The following is a 16447-nucleotide window of genomic DNA, read 5'->3' as shown; positions in this document are numbered from 1 at the left end:
GGGGGAGAGGGGGGGCAGGGGTCTGAGAAGGCCAGCCAGGCTGCCCCCCGACCCATCAGGACGCGGGTGGCAGAGGGACTTCCCTGGTGGTCCAGTGGTAAAGAATCCGCCTTCCAGTGCAGGGGATGTGGGTTCGATCCCTGGATGGGGAACTAAGATCCCACGTGCCGTGGGGCAACTAAGCCCACGCGCCACAACTACTGAGCTCGCGTGCCTCAACTAGAGCCCGCGTGCCACAACTACAGAGCCCACGCACTCTGGAACCCACGCTCCACAACAAAAGAGCCCACATGCCTCAACGAAGATCCCGCATGCCGCAACTAAGACCCGACACAGCCAAAAAATAAATAAAATAAATAAATATTTAAAAAAAGAAAGACGGGGGTGGCAGAGAGGAGGGAAAGGGCGTGAGAGACCCCCAGCTCCACCTTGCCCCCTGCACACAGTTCCTTCATTTCTTTTTTTTCCTTTCTCAGCAAACTTTTCTTCCTCCCCCAAATGCCCCACACACCTGAGGAGGAAAGGTGGGGAAAGAGGGTAGGGGAGTCCCAAGAGGCTGCAGGCCACCCAGGGACGCCGGCAGCCACTTCCCTCCCCACCGCCGGCGGGAAGAGGCCTCCTGGTGCAGCACCCGTTCCTTCTCCCCCACACACTCCCCTCCAGGGCCCCTCACCTGCTCCTCTCCTTCCTCTCATAGACACGCTGAAGCTTGTTGATTAAGAAGATTTTGTCTTCCCCCTCCTAGAAATGCCAGAACACAAAGGCTGAGAAAACAGCCATCACGTGTCCGTCCAGAAGTGCCCTGTTCCAGACTGCACTTGGGGTAGCTCACAAAGAGTGTCTGACATCACAAGCACAAAAAGTTTAAAGAAGGGGGACAGAGGCACCAAACAAGGACAAGGAAATACCAAGAGCCAAGTAGTGGGCACACATACACACACACACACACACACACACACACACACACACACACACACACACATATATGCATCTAAGCTTCCTAGTGGCCAAGGTGAAAAGGGAAATGTGATCAGTTGCACAGTGAGGGCTGCCTACCCAGCCTGACTCAATGTACAACCGGCCCTGACACTTAGTCTGTCTTGGGCAAATTACCTCCCCTCTGACCTCGGTCACCATCTGTAAAAGAGGGATACAAATGTCTGTGTCATGGGGCTTTTATTAGTTTTCTATTGTTGACCTAATCAATTACGGAAACTTAGTGGTTTAAAACAACACAAATGTAACATCAGTTCTGGAGGTCAGAAGTCCAAAATGGGTCTCAGTGGGCTAAAATCAAGGAGTCAGCAGGGCTGGTTCCTTCTGGAGCCTCTGGGGAGAATCTATCCTTGCCTGTTCCAGCTTCTGAGTCTGCCCACATCCCTGGGCTCATGGCCTCCTTCAGAGCCAGCAATGGCCAGTCCAGTCTTTCTCACACCTCTTTCTCTGACAGTGACTCACCCACTTCCTTTCTTAAGGACCTTACGATTACATCATGCCCACCCGGATAATCCAGGATAATCTCCCACCTCCAGGTCAGCTGATTAGCAACTGTAATTCCATCTGCGAACCTAATCCCACAACCCCAATGCCACGTAACCGTGGCATATTCACAGCTTCTGGGATTAGGACAAACATGTCTTTGGGGCAGGTATTGGCCAACCCAGGGCTCTTTCGACAAGTGACTGTGAAAACGCACATAAAGCTTTAAGTCTAGGACCCAGTAAACATCAGGCGGATTTCAGGGCCCATCGAACCCCGGGGTCAGACTGGATTCCTCACGGTGAGCCTTCACAAAGGGAAAACAGCAATTTGGTCAGGATGCGTTCTGGGCGCTGGGGACCCTGGCTCACCCACGAAGGCGCTGAGACACTACGAGGTGGGACCTCCTTAAGAGACCTCCCCGTTTTCTCTCCATCGAGTTGGTGGGTACAGAGGGCTGTGCACCTGAGTAAGCCACCTGCCCAGGCCAGGGAAAAGATGTTCCAAGCGCAGGCTGAGATCAGAAGTGTGGCCCCAAAGACTCAGAACCAGGGCCAGCCTCGGCCTTGGGAGGACACAGCCTGCAGCAAGGGCCGCCTGGGGAACCGTCCTTCAGCTCCTAGAGGAACGGCGGGCGGAGCTGGGATTCCCCTCCCGACGCTGCTGTGCGTCCCACCACCACGGGACACCGCAGGCCCCAAAACTCTACAAGGTAGGGCAGGAGCCGGTTGGGAAAAGCCCACTTCCAATAGCTGTACCTCAGCCAAAATGCCCAGCCTGAGCCCTGCCCTCGGTTTGTGAAAGGGGAGGAGAGGGGTTACCTTGTACTGCCTTACTTGTAACCGTATAAAAAGTGGGAGCTGTCCCCAGGGCATCCTTCCACCCAGGAAGACCTGACCCAGAGTCCCTGCACCAATTAGCCAGCAGCAGAGTCACAGGCGAGCTGCACCCCAGCCCTGTCCTGCCTCGGCTGACACCCAGCAGCTGACCCCCAAGTCATTTCTAACGAAGAGTGGCTGGTGGCCACCAGCCCTGATGTGACCGCCTAGGGGACACAGGCACCAGCTGGCCCCAAGGTGGGCTCAAGCATTAAGTACACTGGGAAGGAAAAGGAAAAAAGAAGAAACAGCAGTGGGGAGAGTGATGTCAGGGCCCTGGGTGCAAGGTTGGGGCCCTGGGGATGAGGTCAGGGCCCACCAAGTGTTCAGGGGAGACCCGCTGTCACTGACAGGTGCCCCTGAGCAGCCAGCCCAGACCCCGGGAGGACAGGACCAGGTGAAAGGCCATTCCTGTCTGGGGAAATGCCAGCCCAAGTGACTCTGACCTACGGGGCAGTGACTTGTTTTCAAGGTGGTGGGAGGCCCAGTAACTGCGCAGGAAGGGAGGGACAGCCTGCGGGCAAGGCTGGGCAGCCTCTAGTGGGGATGCGGGGGCGGGGGGGGGGGGGGGGGGGGGGAGGTGTGGAGGGACCGCGGGTGTGAGCCAGCAGGCACCCCCGAGGTGGGAGCCCAAGGGGCACTCACGTTGCTTAGCTGCTCCTTGAGGAGGCAGATGACTTTCCGCTGGCCCTTCACCACCTGGATGTTGAGGTAGATCACGGCCCTGCGGGAGATGGCCGCTCAGGCTGGGCCCCCCGCGCAGGAGCCCCGGGGGAGGGAGACCAGGGCCCCCACACGGGCCTGTCCCCCACTCACAGCAGCAGAGCCGATGCCAAGTAGATGGGGAAGGCACTTTCCACCAGGTACCGGTGGATCCAGGGCAGCCAGGAGACCCCAGGGCCCGCCTCCTCCAGGTGGCGCACCCACACCTTGCCTGCCTCATACATGGTGTCCAGGGTCCGGAAGGGGCCGCAGATGCTCGAGGGCTTCACCCTGGGGGAAGAGGGCGGGCGGCTTGACCCCTCAGCCCGGACAAAGGCCACCTCCACACCACCCAAACCGCGGCCACAGCGGCCCCAGGGGACAGCTCCCCATCCCCCCCCCCCCCCCCCCCCGAGGCCGAGGGCCCACTCACTGCCAGATGGCGTAGCAGAGGAAGACGGCAGCGCCCAGAAAGGAGGGGAAGCAGAGCAGCGAGATGAAGACGGTGCTCATGTGGGAGGCCTTCCAGGGCCTGCGGGGCGCCTGGCAGTTGGCCATCAGGCTGGTCTGGGGACAAAGGTTGCGCTCTGCCACCACCCTGCCACCCACCCTCCCCCAGGCCTGGTGGGGCCTCCAAGAGGGAAGGGGGCAAGGCCGGCAGTGGGCTGGGGGTGTTCTGCTTGCAGGGGGAGCCCGAGCCGATCCCCCAGGACAGCCCCGCAGAGAAGCAGACACTCAGAATCTCAGCCCACAGGCTGGAAAGGGCCAGCGGGGCTACCTCCTGGTCTACGGAGGGGAGACTGAGGCTCACGGGGGGCAGGCTGGCCAGGTCACCCGCACGTGAAAGGGTTGATACTAAAAGCCACCTCCACTGACTGAAGGTCTCCACCGTGCCCGACACTTTGTAAACATCATCTCCGGCAGCACCCCCAGAGCAGCATCCACGTTGTACAGAGGAGGAAGCACAGGACCGGGGAGAAGGACCTGGTCCTGAGCACTCCCAGCCCCCCGGCCCTAAGCCCTGGCCCGTGCACACGGGCACCTGGCAGTGACCACGGACCCTGACAAAGGCAGCGATGCAGGGGCGGGACGGGGGTCAGCTGTGGCCCGTGGGACTGACCCCAGAGGGTGGCCCTGGGCTGCCAGCCCCACACCACTTGGGTCAGGGCTCCGCATCTGCCGGCCCAGCGGCCACCTTGGCTGCACAATCTCCCCAGGCCCCGCCGCCCTCCCAGGGACCCGGCGGCACCTCTACCTTCTTGACGTAGAAGAGGAACAGCAGCTTGATGATCTGCATGGCGGGGAGCAGCGGGGAGAAGAGGACCCCCAGCCTGAGGAGAGCGAAGAGAGGAGAGGGCTGCATCCCAGAGGCTGGGTCCTGACCCCTGTGTGGCTCCCCAGGCCTAGAAAGGCCACCCGGGCCTGGCTCGGGGTCGGGATCCCGGGGAGCTGAGACTGGGTCCCCGGGGAAGTGAGGGTCAGGTCACTCCAGATTCCCAGGGCTGGGTCTTGCTGTGGCCCAGGGGGAAGCGGTCAGCCTCCCCAAGGGCCAGGCACTGGGACACAAGTGGGAGATGCTCACCAGGTCAGGGTCTGCCCATAAATCAGCTCCAGAACATTCCCCGCAATGTCGAACTCAGGCTTCCCCTTCCTCTGAGACCTCTTCTCAGAGATGAGCCTGGGCAGAAGAACCACTGGGGTCACGCAGGAGGGCCAATCCCCAAGACAGACCCTCGTCCCCACCCCGACCCGCACGCCAAGCTGAAGACCCTGCCCGCCCCACCAGGGTGCCCAGTGATGCAGAGGGGAGACGGCGGCCTGGGGTCCCACCCTGAAGGGTCCACACTGCAGCCAGCTTCATCTCCGTCCTTTTTCTAAGCATGTACGGATACACCCGGGTATAAATGTGCACGTCAGCATCAAATGCTTTACTGCCTTTTTTTTTTTTTTTTTTTTTTTGGCTGCGTTGTGTCTTTGTTGCTGCACGCGGACTTTTCTCTAGTTGTGGCGAGCAGGGGCTACTCTTCATTGCAGTGCACAGGCTTCTCATTGCGGTGGCTTCTCTTGTTGCAAAGCACGGGCTCTAGAGCGCAGGCTCAGTAGTTCTGGCACATGGACTCAGTAGTTGTGGCTCGTGGGCTCTAGAGCACAGGCTCAGTAGATGTGGCTCGTGGGCTTTAGAGCACGGGCTCGGTAGTTGTGATGCACGGGCTTAGTTGCTCCACGGCATGTGGGATCTTCCTGGACCAGGGCTCAATCCCATGTCCCCTGCATTGGCAGGCGGATTCTTAACCACTGCGCCACCAGGGAAGTCCCTGTTTTACGGCTTTTTAAAAATCTTATTAAATTCATATGTTCTCAAAGAAAACACAAAAAGAAGGAAACGACACCTACAATGCTAGCACTCGTAGCCAGGACATCTGAAAACGTTCCTCTACTTTCTGTTCTTCCTCCCCACCCCTTTTTCCTTTGTGTGAGACAGATTATACCATATGCATCATTTTGAAACCTGTTTTCCTTTCCAATCTCAAAATAGGTTACATCCTGTCTCCTAAATGTTTTTCTCAGTTTATCGATATTTTACAGAAGAGCCGTCACGGGTAGAGATTTATGGCCCCAGTCTGGGGTCAGGTCCTGATTTTCAGAGGCCTGAGAACCGCCTGAGTGACCCTCACCTCTACCACACAGGTGAGGATGCCAGGAGCCCTTCCACAGGGGGAGCCCAGGTGCCCAGGAGGTGAGCGCAGGGACCCGCCCCTGGGGCCTCACCTCCACACCAGCTCCCCCAGAAGCGTGTCCAGCAGCGTGAAGATGAAGTCCATCACCATGAGCCGGTACAGCTCCTGGCCCACAAAGTCCTCCCAACACTGAAACAGACGCGGCCTCAGCCCCCAGTGCCCTGGTGCCCCCCACCCCTGCTCCCCATGCCCACCTGGGGGCCTCCAATACGCTTGTAGACCGGGCCAGGTAAGATGAGGTGAGGGCTGGCTGCTGTGAGGGGCCACCACGTCCACCCCCAACCTGGGACCAGGGCAGACCCTCTTGAGGGGCCCAGGGAGCCCCACGCCTCTGCCAGCACCGCCCGGCCCGCCCTCACCTGGTCCTTCAGGGTGCCCACCCTGCGGCCCAGCCAGTGGTAGCAAAGAATCCCCAGGATGACCACCTTGAGGATGAGGTTCCTGCGGAAAGAGGGGGGAGGGCGTGCACAGGCTGAGGGAGGGGTGCCTGGGAGACAGAGGTCCCGCCCCAGAAAGCCCCACCTGGCGGTCCCATCCGACCACGCACCTGCAGATGGCCACATACACCTCTAGCACCGGGGAGTCGTGCCGCTCCAGGACGGCCAGGACGCGGAACAGGTAGGGGGCCCCCAAGTTGAGAAGGCAGACCACCAGGGGCAAGGCCAGCAGCGCCCCGTCCTGCTCAGCAGACACGCGGCTCTGCTACGGCAGGGGGAGGGCCAGAGGTCAGCGCCCCAAGGACAGAGGCAGGTCCACTGATGGGCCCGAGACGGAGGAGGGGTTCCCGGGGCGGAAGGAGGGGGTGGAAGTGGCAGGCACGCCACCCTCCGCCCCAGGCCCAGTGTTCAAACCGCACAGGAAGGGGCGTGGGAGGGGGAGAACGGGGGATGGAACACAGGTGTAGGGGAAGAAAAGAGAAACCAAAAGAAGACGAGAAAACAAAAGGACAGAAAAATAGGGAGAGTGTTGAGACAGAACAAGAATGAGAACAAGGCTCGTGAGGGAAGTGGCCTCCAGGGAGGGCCCGGGCGGAGGCGGCGGGGCCCCAGGGGGCCCAGTCTAACGAAGCAGGCATCTAACCCCACGGCCGGAGCCTCCGGGGGACCCCCACGCCCTCCCCGCACCTGGATCACGAGCTCTGAGAAGGTGTAGACGGCCAGGGAGCACACCAGCGTGGTCCCCAAACACAGCAGCCAAACGAGCCCCAGCACGGCCCCCTGTTGCAGCCGTCCGCACGCCCTCCGGGGGCGTTGCCTCAGCTGCCCCTCGGCCAGCAGCTCCTGGGGGCGGCAGCGGGCCTGTCACCCGCGGCACAGACCCCCGGAGACACGCAGACACACAGGGAGGCTCGGGGAGCACCGGGGGTCGCCTCCCGCCCACCCCTGGGGCCACGGCCCGTCGCTCCCCCTGCTCTGGGGCCCCTCCAGGCACCAGGAGACCGCGGGACGGGGCCGCAGGCTGAGGCCTGCCCCAGCCGCTCCCACGCACCCTCCCCAGCCCTGCCTCCTGAGCTGTCCTGCCTGTGGACAGCCGTACCCTCGCTGACCCGGAGCCCCAGGGCACTCCCTGGGGGCCCATCAGCCGGGTCAAAGCCGTGAGCTGCCCTGACCCGAATCCCACAGCGGGAAACCCCAGACAGGCAGAGAACCTTCCGCAAGGCCCAGGCCAGCCACCCTCAAGCCCTGAGGCCTTGGGCAGTGTCCTCTCGTGTACCCCAGCGCTATTCCGGGGACTGGGACACGTGCCAGCTGGCGCCCCGCAGGCCTCTGCCCGCGGGGGCCGGAGGACACGGGGACTCCGGGGAGAGGGCCCGAGAGCAGCCCTAACCCTCTCCCACCGGAGCAGGCCCTGACTGGTGTTCCCTGGACACTGGGTGGGGGACAGCGGCCCCAGGGCCCCTGGGCAGCCCACCTTCAGCTGGGTTCGGATGTTGTCGTGCTGGAGGCGGCTGGCCCATTTCTGAGTCACTTTGTAGTCCCAGGAACAGAAAACAGTGATGGCATGGACCCCCGAAGTGCTGCCTACCCGGTAGCTCTCCCCAAAAGAGCGGGACATGCTGGGAGAAGCAGAGGCAGGCAGAGGGTGAGATGGGGCGGAAGGCGCAGAGGCTGGGAGAAGACAGATGGGATGTTCCCTGCAGCCAAAACCTACCACCCATTCAGGGGAGCCCTCCCAGCGCTGGATGGGCCTCCGGCCACTCTCCCTGCCCCACCTCTAGCCCAGAGCTCTCAGCCTCCTGGTGTGGACTGCCGGCCACTCTTAGATCAGCCCTGACCAACAGGGTGCCCACAAGCCACAAGTGGCTAGAAGAGGGGTCAGGCTCCCCTCCCCACCAACACGGCCGGCTGCCTCCCACCCAGACGTGGCTGCAGAGGGGTCAGGCTCACCTCAGGGCCTTTGCACTGCCTCTCCCGATAACCAAAACACCTTTCCCGGCCTTTCTCCAGCCCACCCTTATTTAACCTCCCTCTCTGGGATGAGTGCCACCGCCCTGGGGAGCTGGTCTGACTTCCTCTCCTATGCTCCAAAACACCGGAGCAACATAACACCAGGAGTTTCCCAGCCTCTTCACTGGCCTGTCTTCTCCTGTAGACAGCAAGCTTCTCAAGGACATGCACCAAACTCACTTACCTTCCCGTCCTGAGCAGAGCACAGCAAGTGTTTGTGGAATGGATGGGTGCATGGATGAAAGTGTGGATGGATGAATGGAAGGAAGGCAGGATCCATGGATGCACGGTTGATGGATGGATGGATGGACGGATGGAGTGATGATGGATGGATGAATGGATGATGAAGTGATGGTGGATGGATAGGTAGCTGGACGGATGAATGGATGGGTAGCTGGATGGATGGATGGATGGACAGATGGATGCATGGGTGGATCAATGGCGCTCAGAGCCAGGGTCATAGAGTGGAGGGCTATTACCTGTACACCAGAGTGATGCAGGTGATAAAGAAAGCTACCCCCACGGTGAAGAGGTAGGCCAGGGGCATGTTGTAGGGCAGGCCGCCCGCCTCAGGCGTGCACTGGCCGCCATCCAGTGGGGAGGCACACGGCTGGTTCAGCGTCGCGTTACTATAGTAGCCGTAGTACATGACGGTGTGGGTGAAGCAGCCCTGTAGAGAGGACGCCCGGCCACATCAGGGACTCTCCCCCTCCCTGCACCTGACCCACCCTCAGGCTTGGAAGGCAGATGGAGGGCACCCAGGGGGCAGGGCGAGGGGAAAGGCAGAAGGGGAAGGGCCAGGGCAGGGGCAGTGAGGAGAACACGGAGGTGGGCAAAGGGCCGCGGCCACCCTGGAGCTGCCAGGGCACCCTCCTCCCGGAGTCGCAGCAAGGGGTGGGGTGGGGATCCCTGGAGGAAGCCGTGACAAGGGGGCGCCTGCCCGCCCCCACCAAGCCTCACCCCGCCCGTGAGAAGCTCCAGGCCCCTGAAGGCGGGCGCGGAGCCCGAGGGCGCAGGCGGGAAGGCTGCCTGCACGGCCACGATAAAGGCCAGCAGTGGCAGCAGCAGCAGCGTGTTGAAGGCCAGCAGGGTCTTGAGGAAGAGGAAGTAGGAGAGAACGCTGGAGCCGAACTGGCCCCCGATCCGCTTCAGGGCATAGTGCCAGGGCATCAGGGCCTGCAGCCCCGAGAGCAGCACGAGCCCCAGGTTGTGCGACGCCTGTGGGGCCAGCAGCAGGACAGCCCTCAGGCGAGGCTGGAGAGGGGAGCCGGCCCCCAACCAGACCCCGGGCCAGGCCTAGAGCGCAGGGGCAGTGGAGGGGCAGCCGCTAGGGGAGGGGGGGTCGATCACACCCAGAGCCAGGCTGAAGGCTAGAGGACCCCACGAGCGGCACGCGGAGGGAGAACACGTGGCCCCCCTCAGTGCCCCCGCCCCCAGCTGCCCAGAGGCGCCTACCAGGATACAGCTCTCGCGCAGCCGGCTGCAGCAGGAGAGGAGCCCATGGCGCCCCCGGGCCCTCCGCTTGCCCCTCGGGGGCCGGCTCTCCTCTCTGGGGGCAGAGGCAGCATCAGGGCTTGGTCCACTCCCTCCCAGGGACCACCCGCCCACCGCAGGCTCGGGGCCCTTCTCACCAACCACCACGCCCAGCCGAGGAAGTGGGGCTGGGGTCCGCACGAGGCCAAGGGGCACTGACCGCAGGCAGCGTTTCTCGGCCAGGCTCAGCGGCATCCCCCGGAGCATGTGGTCCCGCTGGGCCACCGTCAGGCCCTGAAGCTCCTTCACCAGGAGACCCTGCTTCTCTGTAGGAGCAGGAGGGAGCCCTGCAGGTTCCCCACAGCATCCTTCCCTCCCTCCCACAACTGTGGCCGTTCCCCGGCAACACAGGCCTCTGCCGCCCTGCCGGGCCCAAAGGCTCCTCTCTGCTAGGACCCTGTGCTGCTCACCTGTCCCACACCCTCACTGGCCGTCGCTCTGTCACCTCTGCCCCCTGGAGCCCAGGACACGATCAAGCTCCCAGCATCTTCTGAGGCCCAGCCCAGTGGCCCCTCTGCCTTGAACCAAACTCTCCTCTTGGGTCCCCACTCGCATCTTGCTCTGACCCCCCAATGCCCCTGAGCCCCGTCCACCCCCCACTCAGCAGTCCCCACTGTCCCCCCACCACATCCCACTATGCCAAGGCCTGGTGGGGTGAGTAGGGGAGGGCGGGACCTGGAGATCTGCCCCTCCCCTATGTCCTCGTTCCTTTCATCTTCACAACCACCCTGGAAAGGGGGTGCTGTTTTAACCCCACTTTACAGATAAAAAATGACCAGAAAGCAGACACCTGGCGTGGTTTACACAATGAAACTGGAATGTCCATCCTGACCTCAGAGCCCACACCACCCTGCACTGCTCCGTCACCCACCAGCTGCAGGCCTTGGGTAAACAGGGAGAGGAAACACAGGCAGGGCCCCAGGAAGTACCCAAGCCCCTGGGCACTGATGCCAGAGATCACCTGGCTGAAGACCAACCTGTGAGCTGGGCCCTGCCCCCTCCTACGACCACTCTTCCTTGTTCTCCAGCCCCGCCACACAGGCCTCCCAGATACTCAGGCAAGCCGGCAGGCTCCCACCTCAGGGCCTTTGCCCATGCCCCATTGACTCTAGTGTCACTTCCTCCAGGAAGCCTTCCTGGGTCGCTCCAGGCTAGACAGGTTCCGTGACACTCTCCTGCGGCGTGCCTTTCCTCAGCTGCCCTTATCTGAGCTTCAACCATCCACTTATCCATTTATTTGGTTCCTGTCTGTTTCACAAGGCAGACAATAAGCTGCATGAGAGCTGACTGGGTCTGCTTACCACCATCACATCCCAAAGCCAACACCAGCGTCTGCGACACTACAAATGCTCAACAGACGCTGTGGAGCGCGTGCCTGCATGAGCCAAACACTGTGCAGCTGGAAAGGCACGCACTTCTCTACGCCAGTGGCCAGAACACCGAGACACTCCCATACCCCTGCAAAGAGACCTCACCGCTGGGGGCCTTCAGACAGCCCACTGCACCCCAGTCCCCCGACCCAGCCTGCTGACCTCCTCCCCACCGAGGCTCCGGGCCCCCCTCACTCACCATCCTCCTCCAGGACCGCGGGGTCCAGCTCCAGGTCGTACAGGCGGAGGCTGGGCCGGGCTGAGCGGCCCACATCTCTGAGCTGAGGCCGGCCGGCCCTGCGGCGCAGCCTCACCGTACGGCTGTAGTACTGGGAGATGATGGCGCCGCGGCTCCGGCCTGTGGAGGCCGCTGGTCAGGGGGGGACGCGCCCCTCTTATGTAGAGGCAGGGGCTGCCCCCCCGCTCCTTCCCAGGACCCATGAAAGTTCTTTCACAAGAGACCTCAAGCACCACCGGGTTCCCAAGAGCATATTTTTATCCCCGTGACGACTCCGGAGTCGTTTTTAGACCGCGGCGAGGCTGCATGGGACTGGGCTGGGCCTCCAAGCAGCAGACAGGGTGGGGTAAGAGCCGAAGAGGCCTGGCTCTGAGGTACACAGATCCCTGCCGGAAACCGCAGCCCAGCCCAGGGTCCAAAGGCAGAGGGTCCCACTCACCAATGGTGCGACTGGGCATGCTGGCCAAGATGCGGAGTGTGGCCGTGCTGTAGACGGGGGCGCCCTCGGGCCCCAGCAAGGCCTGGCGGTCACTGCCTGCCCAGCAAGAAAGACTCGTCCAGAGGTTCTACAGACACCACTGGCCGGAGATATCCCCTGCCCACCCGCTGCTCCAGGCTGCTAGGAGGGGCTTCCTGAGAGGTTGAGAGGCTCCGTGTCCGGCCCACACAGCCCAGCACCCGGCCTGGGCCAGGGCAGGCGGGCTCACCTGAGGCCCCCAGGGCTCCAGCCCCCAGCGCCCTGTGCTGCAGCTCCAGCCCCTCCTCGGCCACCCAGCGGCTCTGCTCCCGGATGAGCTGGTGGAAAGAGTCGTGCACTTCGCTCTCATCATAGGGGCTGGGCTCCTGGCTGCTGTGGTGAGAATGGGGGAAGGGGCAGGAGTTCAGGCTGCGGCTGACCCAGTCCTCGCCCCAGCAGCCTACCCCCTCCGAAGGGCTGAGGTCCAGACCACCTCTCCCTGGGGGTGATACATCCCAGCCCCCCAGCCCCACCTCAGAGCACTTACTCCTCTGGGTCCTGTGGGGTCTCAGGGACATTGAGGACAAAAGCCAGCGACCGGGACATATCTGCGGCCCACCCGCAGCCAGTCTGCCGACCTAGGGCAGTTCAGAGCCTGGACACAGCCTCAGGAGCCTCCCGCTGCCCATGTGATGAGACAGAAAGCGTTACAGCAAAGTTAGCCTGGCACCCAGCTCCACTGCCCACTCCCTGGGGACCATGGGGGGTGCCACTCCCAGCCCAGGCTGCCTGAGCCCCCATCCTGCCCCCATCCACACACAAACACCAAACGCGTGGCCAAGTGAGTGGCCCCAAATAATCCTCAGTCCAGAACGGATTGAGGGGGAGCTCCTTCCGGAGGGAAGGAGGAAGGAAGTGAGGGGAGTCTGGGCAGCTCCCCACCGGCTTCCTCAGTGACGCCATCCCTGAGAGATGGGGAGCGGGTGGGGTGCCTGTAGATAGGTTCTCCATTCCCAGGGTTCTGACCCAGAGATGCCGCCCTCTGGGTGGGAAAGGTCAGAGCAGTTGAGACCTTCCCTGCGCCCGCCCGTGACCACACAGCACTTCCTCCCGGCCGGAAATCCCACAGACAGCTAGCAGCCTGGGCCCTCACCCTCACCAGCGCCTGACAGAACGGCAGACAGGATGGCCTCCTCGGCTGCGCCCCACCCTGCATCCCCCCCACAGGAGTCACTCCACGCCAACCTGGGCGCGTCAATGTTGACAGCCCTCCTGGGAGACTCCCCTATATTCCATCACCTCCCGCAGGCCGGGGCAGCTGGCTGGGGGAGGGGTGCTGGGCATTGAACAGGCAGCCTTTGTCCGGGCTCTGCCATCACCCAAGACAACTGAACCAGGGCGGCCTTGTCCAGGCTCTTCAGCCCGTGGGAGTGGGGCAAGGGCAGCAGGCTCCCAACCACCCACTGAGTCCTGCAGGCTCTGCCCCAGCAAGATGGGGCCCAGCCCTCGGTCTGCCCTGTCCACCCCTCCTCACTACCCTCACCCCCAGGGAACTCAGCACAGAGGAAAGCTGGCTCAGCTCAAGGGGCTTCCTCAGGCGAGGCCAGGGTGTCCAGACAGAGCAGGTCCCGCTAGGGCTGTACCCAGACAGTGCCCTCACTTAGGGGTGTCCAGTCTCTGAGCCCAGGCCGCACAGAGTCCAAGCCCCCTCCCCTTCTCTCTCACAAGGAGCACAGTGTGGAGAAACCAGCAGAGAGAGGTCAGAGGTGGACTCTTTTTTAACTCCGCTTGAAATGGTAAGTAGCTGGGGCTGAGGGTGTGCCCCCCAATCCAGTCCCTAGAGCTGGAATTCCTTCCTAGAAAGACAGACCTTCCCAGGTTCAGATCTACAGGCCTCCCACACACACCCCTTCTCCAGGAGGGAGAAGCAGGGAGATGGAAGGTGCTCAGAGGCTGCCTGGAGGATGGGGGCTCACCTGGGCACTGGCATCTGGGCACTGCCCAAGACTTCTGTCCAGCTGGTACCCAGCACCCTGGCACCCTTGCCCAGGCAGGGACAAGTCGGGCAGGAGCTCCCAGGGTGCACCATTCCTGAGCCGTGAGCCAGGTAGGGAGGGGCAGGGTGGGGCCCGTTTCCAGAAACCCCACCCCAGCCGGAAGCCAGTCCTCTGGGAGCAGCTACTGCCCAGTCAGAGCCGCGGCCCAGCCTCTGAGCCGAGGGAAGGCAGGAACTCCGAGAGACCCTGGACCCCTCATCTGCCAGTCTCCCACACGCCCACTTTCCACCAGTGGTACCCACCTGCAAACACTGCCTCCCCACCCTTTCCCATCCCGAGAGACACACACCACCGCCCTCTCCCCTGACGCCCGCCACCTGACTGTTGGGGTGAGCTGAGATCTTCACGTCCCCCGCCCGGACACCCCTGAGAGAGTCAACTCCGGTAGTGAACTCAGGGAGATCCAAGAGAACCCGAGGAGTCAACTCAGTGCCCAGTGGCCCCAGAGGCCCAAAGGAATTCGGAGGGGGTGGAGCTGGTGGCCGCAGGGGAATTGGATGGGGCTAGGAGGACGAGGGCGAGGTCCCCAAGCCCCGGAGCTGCGACCCCCACCCACGACCCGGCATCCGCATCCCGGCACTGGCCTGGGAGGCGCTGGGGAGGACGGGCCCGGCGCGCGGCTCACCTGTCCCCCGCGAGGGCCGCCGGAAACTGTGTCTGGGCTCCACCAGCTGCGGGAGGGGTCGTGAGGTCAGAGGGAGGGAGTGGCCAAGGGCCCTGGGGCGACCTGTGAGCGTATCAGGCCTGGCGGGGCCAGAGTGCTGCTCCGCCCAGCCCGGCCCACGTGGCGACGGGGCTCGGACAAGTCACGTGACCCGGCTGAGGGGGCGCGCCCCGCTCCTCCTGCTTCCCCTCCCCGTCGAGCCCTCGGCGACTGTGCCCTCTCCCCACCAGCTTCCGACCCCTCCTCTCACCCCACCCTGAGGTCTGACCAAGATGAAGGCGGCGAGTGTCCGGAAGTGTTCCAATCTCCGGTTGAAGCCAATTTCTGTGGGACTCAGTTTCCCCAAGTTTCAAATGGAGACAATGATTCCAGACCCTCCCACTTCCCAGGGCGATTATCAAAATAACCCCATGCGGCAAAGCCACACGGATACGGCGGGCGTTGCAGGACTACATTGGGTAACCCCTTCCCCCAGCACAGCCTCCCGCGACAACTAGCCCCAAACTGGCTGGTAGAACCCGGGGTTATCTCCGCCCTCCCGATGTGGGCGTGGTTTCTCCAGCAGAGTTCCGGCACACTTCCTGTGTGCTAGGTGGGGAAGAGGGGAGGCACACTTGGGGGCTGTCCCCATTGCTGTTTGCTCCGTTATTCCCCACAAGCCAGGGAGGGGGGCACTGATGACCCTAGCTCACAGATGAGGAAACGGGCCGAGAGGTCAGTCAGCCTCCAGGGTGTCATCGGCCAGGGTGTAAGTCTTGTCCACCTGGGAGCTCTACCTAGAAACCTGACCTCGAAAAAGCCCGGCAGGCCAGAGGAGAGTCACCCTTGGGTTTGAGAAAAGGGTGGGATTTGGACAGTGGTGGGAGCCATTTCTGGTTGGGAGAAGACTTGAGAGGCGGGCAGGGTAAAAGTGAGCTGGAAGGCAGAAAGGAAGGGGAGGGCCCTCCTGGAAGGGAGGACAGGTGGGCCAAGCCAGGATGCCCAAATAGTCATTGCCTCAGGATGGATCTTGGTACAGGCACCTCAGCCTAGAGAACTAGCTCTGCCCAGCCCCCTCCTCTCCCCCAACACTACTCCCTGCCCTGCACACCCATGCTCCAGTCACGTTTTACTTGCATGATCCCAGGCACAACTTGAAAGTCACCTCCTCTGGGGAGCCTTCCGGGATTGAAACCTGTTGGAGCATGTGCCACTTCCTAGTGACATGTACATTTACTAGTCCGTCTCCCGTCTCCCGCTCCGTCTCTATCTCTATGCTCACTGTGTGCCCAGCACCAGCACCCAGCCTGGGGCCTGGCATGGGGCGCGGGGCGGGGGGGCGGGGGGGTCTGGAAAATCAGGAGGGGAAGCAGGCAGGGAGGCATAAAAAACACTGGAGCTCTTTAGGGATGAGGGGGGGCCCTCAAGGAGGCGGAGAGGGAGTTGGAAGGACAGGACCGCGGGGCCTCCCAGGGGGTCCCAAGAGAGAGAAAGGGCCGAGACAACTCGCCGGGGCGGGGCATGAGTGCAGCGGGTTCCTGAGCGCTTCCTATAGGCCAGGCGCTGGGCCGCTTCGGCTTAAGTGCCAAAGATCGAGGCGGGAAGTTGAGAAATAACGCCTAGGGCCTCTGAAAATCGAGCAGCCCTGAGTGGTCGGACCCACCCCCTAAGTTATTGCACTGTCGTGCCCTCCGAGCCGAGCGGAGCCGGGGCTACCGGCGGATAAGGGGCGGGGCCCGCGCCCAGCCGACCGCAGCCCCGCAGGGTCAGACCTTCGGCCCAGAAGCCGCGGGTCCCCCGTGGGGAGAGGAAGGGCCCGACCCCCGCCCAGCGCGCACGCGCAGCGCCTCACCTGCCTGCTGGCGCTCCGCGCCCCCTCAGGAAGTGCGGGCCTCAGTGGAGCGC

At 62.7% G+C, this 16447-nt stretch overlaps 1 protein-coding gene across 16 annotated transcripts in view; it reads right to left on the bottom strand.

The window, feature by feature from the left end:
• Window positions 1-16419, bottom strand: part of TMC6 (transmembrane channel like 6) — a 17356-nt gene extending 937 nt beyond the window's left edge. Inside the window, exons 1-22 of one of the 16 annotated variants that reach the window (XM_029212933.1) lie at window positions 16395-16410; window positions 14525-14570; window positions 12390-12523; window positions 12093-12235; window positions 11825-11920; window positions 11347-11505; window positions 9938-10043; window positions 9700-9793; window positions 9205-9462; window positions 8724-8914; window positions 7709-7853; window positions 6922-7077; window positions 6345-6499; window positions 6157-6238; window positions 5829-5926; window positions 4642-4737; window positions 4315-4390; window positions 3493-3626; window positions 3174-3350; window positions 3003-3081; window positions 674-741; window positions 8-511 (exon numbers count right to left, since the gene is read on the bottom strand). In XM_029212933.1, coding sequence (XP_029068766.1) covers window positions 220-511; window positions 674-741; window positions 3003-3081; window positions 3174-3350; window positions 3493-3626; window positions 4315-4390; window positions 4642-4737; window positions 5829-5926; window positions 6157-6238; window positions 6345-6499; window positions 6922-7077; window positions 7709-7853; window positions 8724-8914; window positions 9205-9462; window positions 9700-9793; window positions 9938-10043; window positions 11347-11505; window positions 11825-11920; window positions 12093-12235; window positions 12390-12448 — 2664 coding nt within the window. In that variant the 5' untranslated portion in view covers window positions 12449-12523; window positions 14525-14570; window positions 16395-16410 and the 3' untranslated portion in view covers window positions 8-219. The other 15 variants (XM_029212934.1, XM_029212932.1, XM_029212937.1 and 12 more) reach the window with 15 other exon arrangements.
• Window positions 16420-16447: the final 28 nt, after the last annotated feature.

Source organism: Monodon monoceros, unplaced genomic scaffold, assembly GCF_005190385.1.
Source record: "Monodon monoceros isolate NGI ecotype Baffin Bay Population unplaced genomic scaffold, NGI_Narwhal_1 Super_Scaffold_9, whole genome shotgun sequence".
In the NCBI taxonomy this organism is placed as follows: Eukaryota; Metazoa; Chordata; class Mammalia; order Artiodactyla; family Monodontidae; genus Monodon; species Monodon monoceros.
Note: the sequence above shows the minus strand (reverse complement) of the source record. Positions and strands in the feature narration are given on the sequence as shown.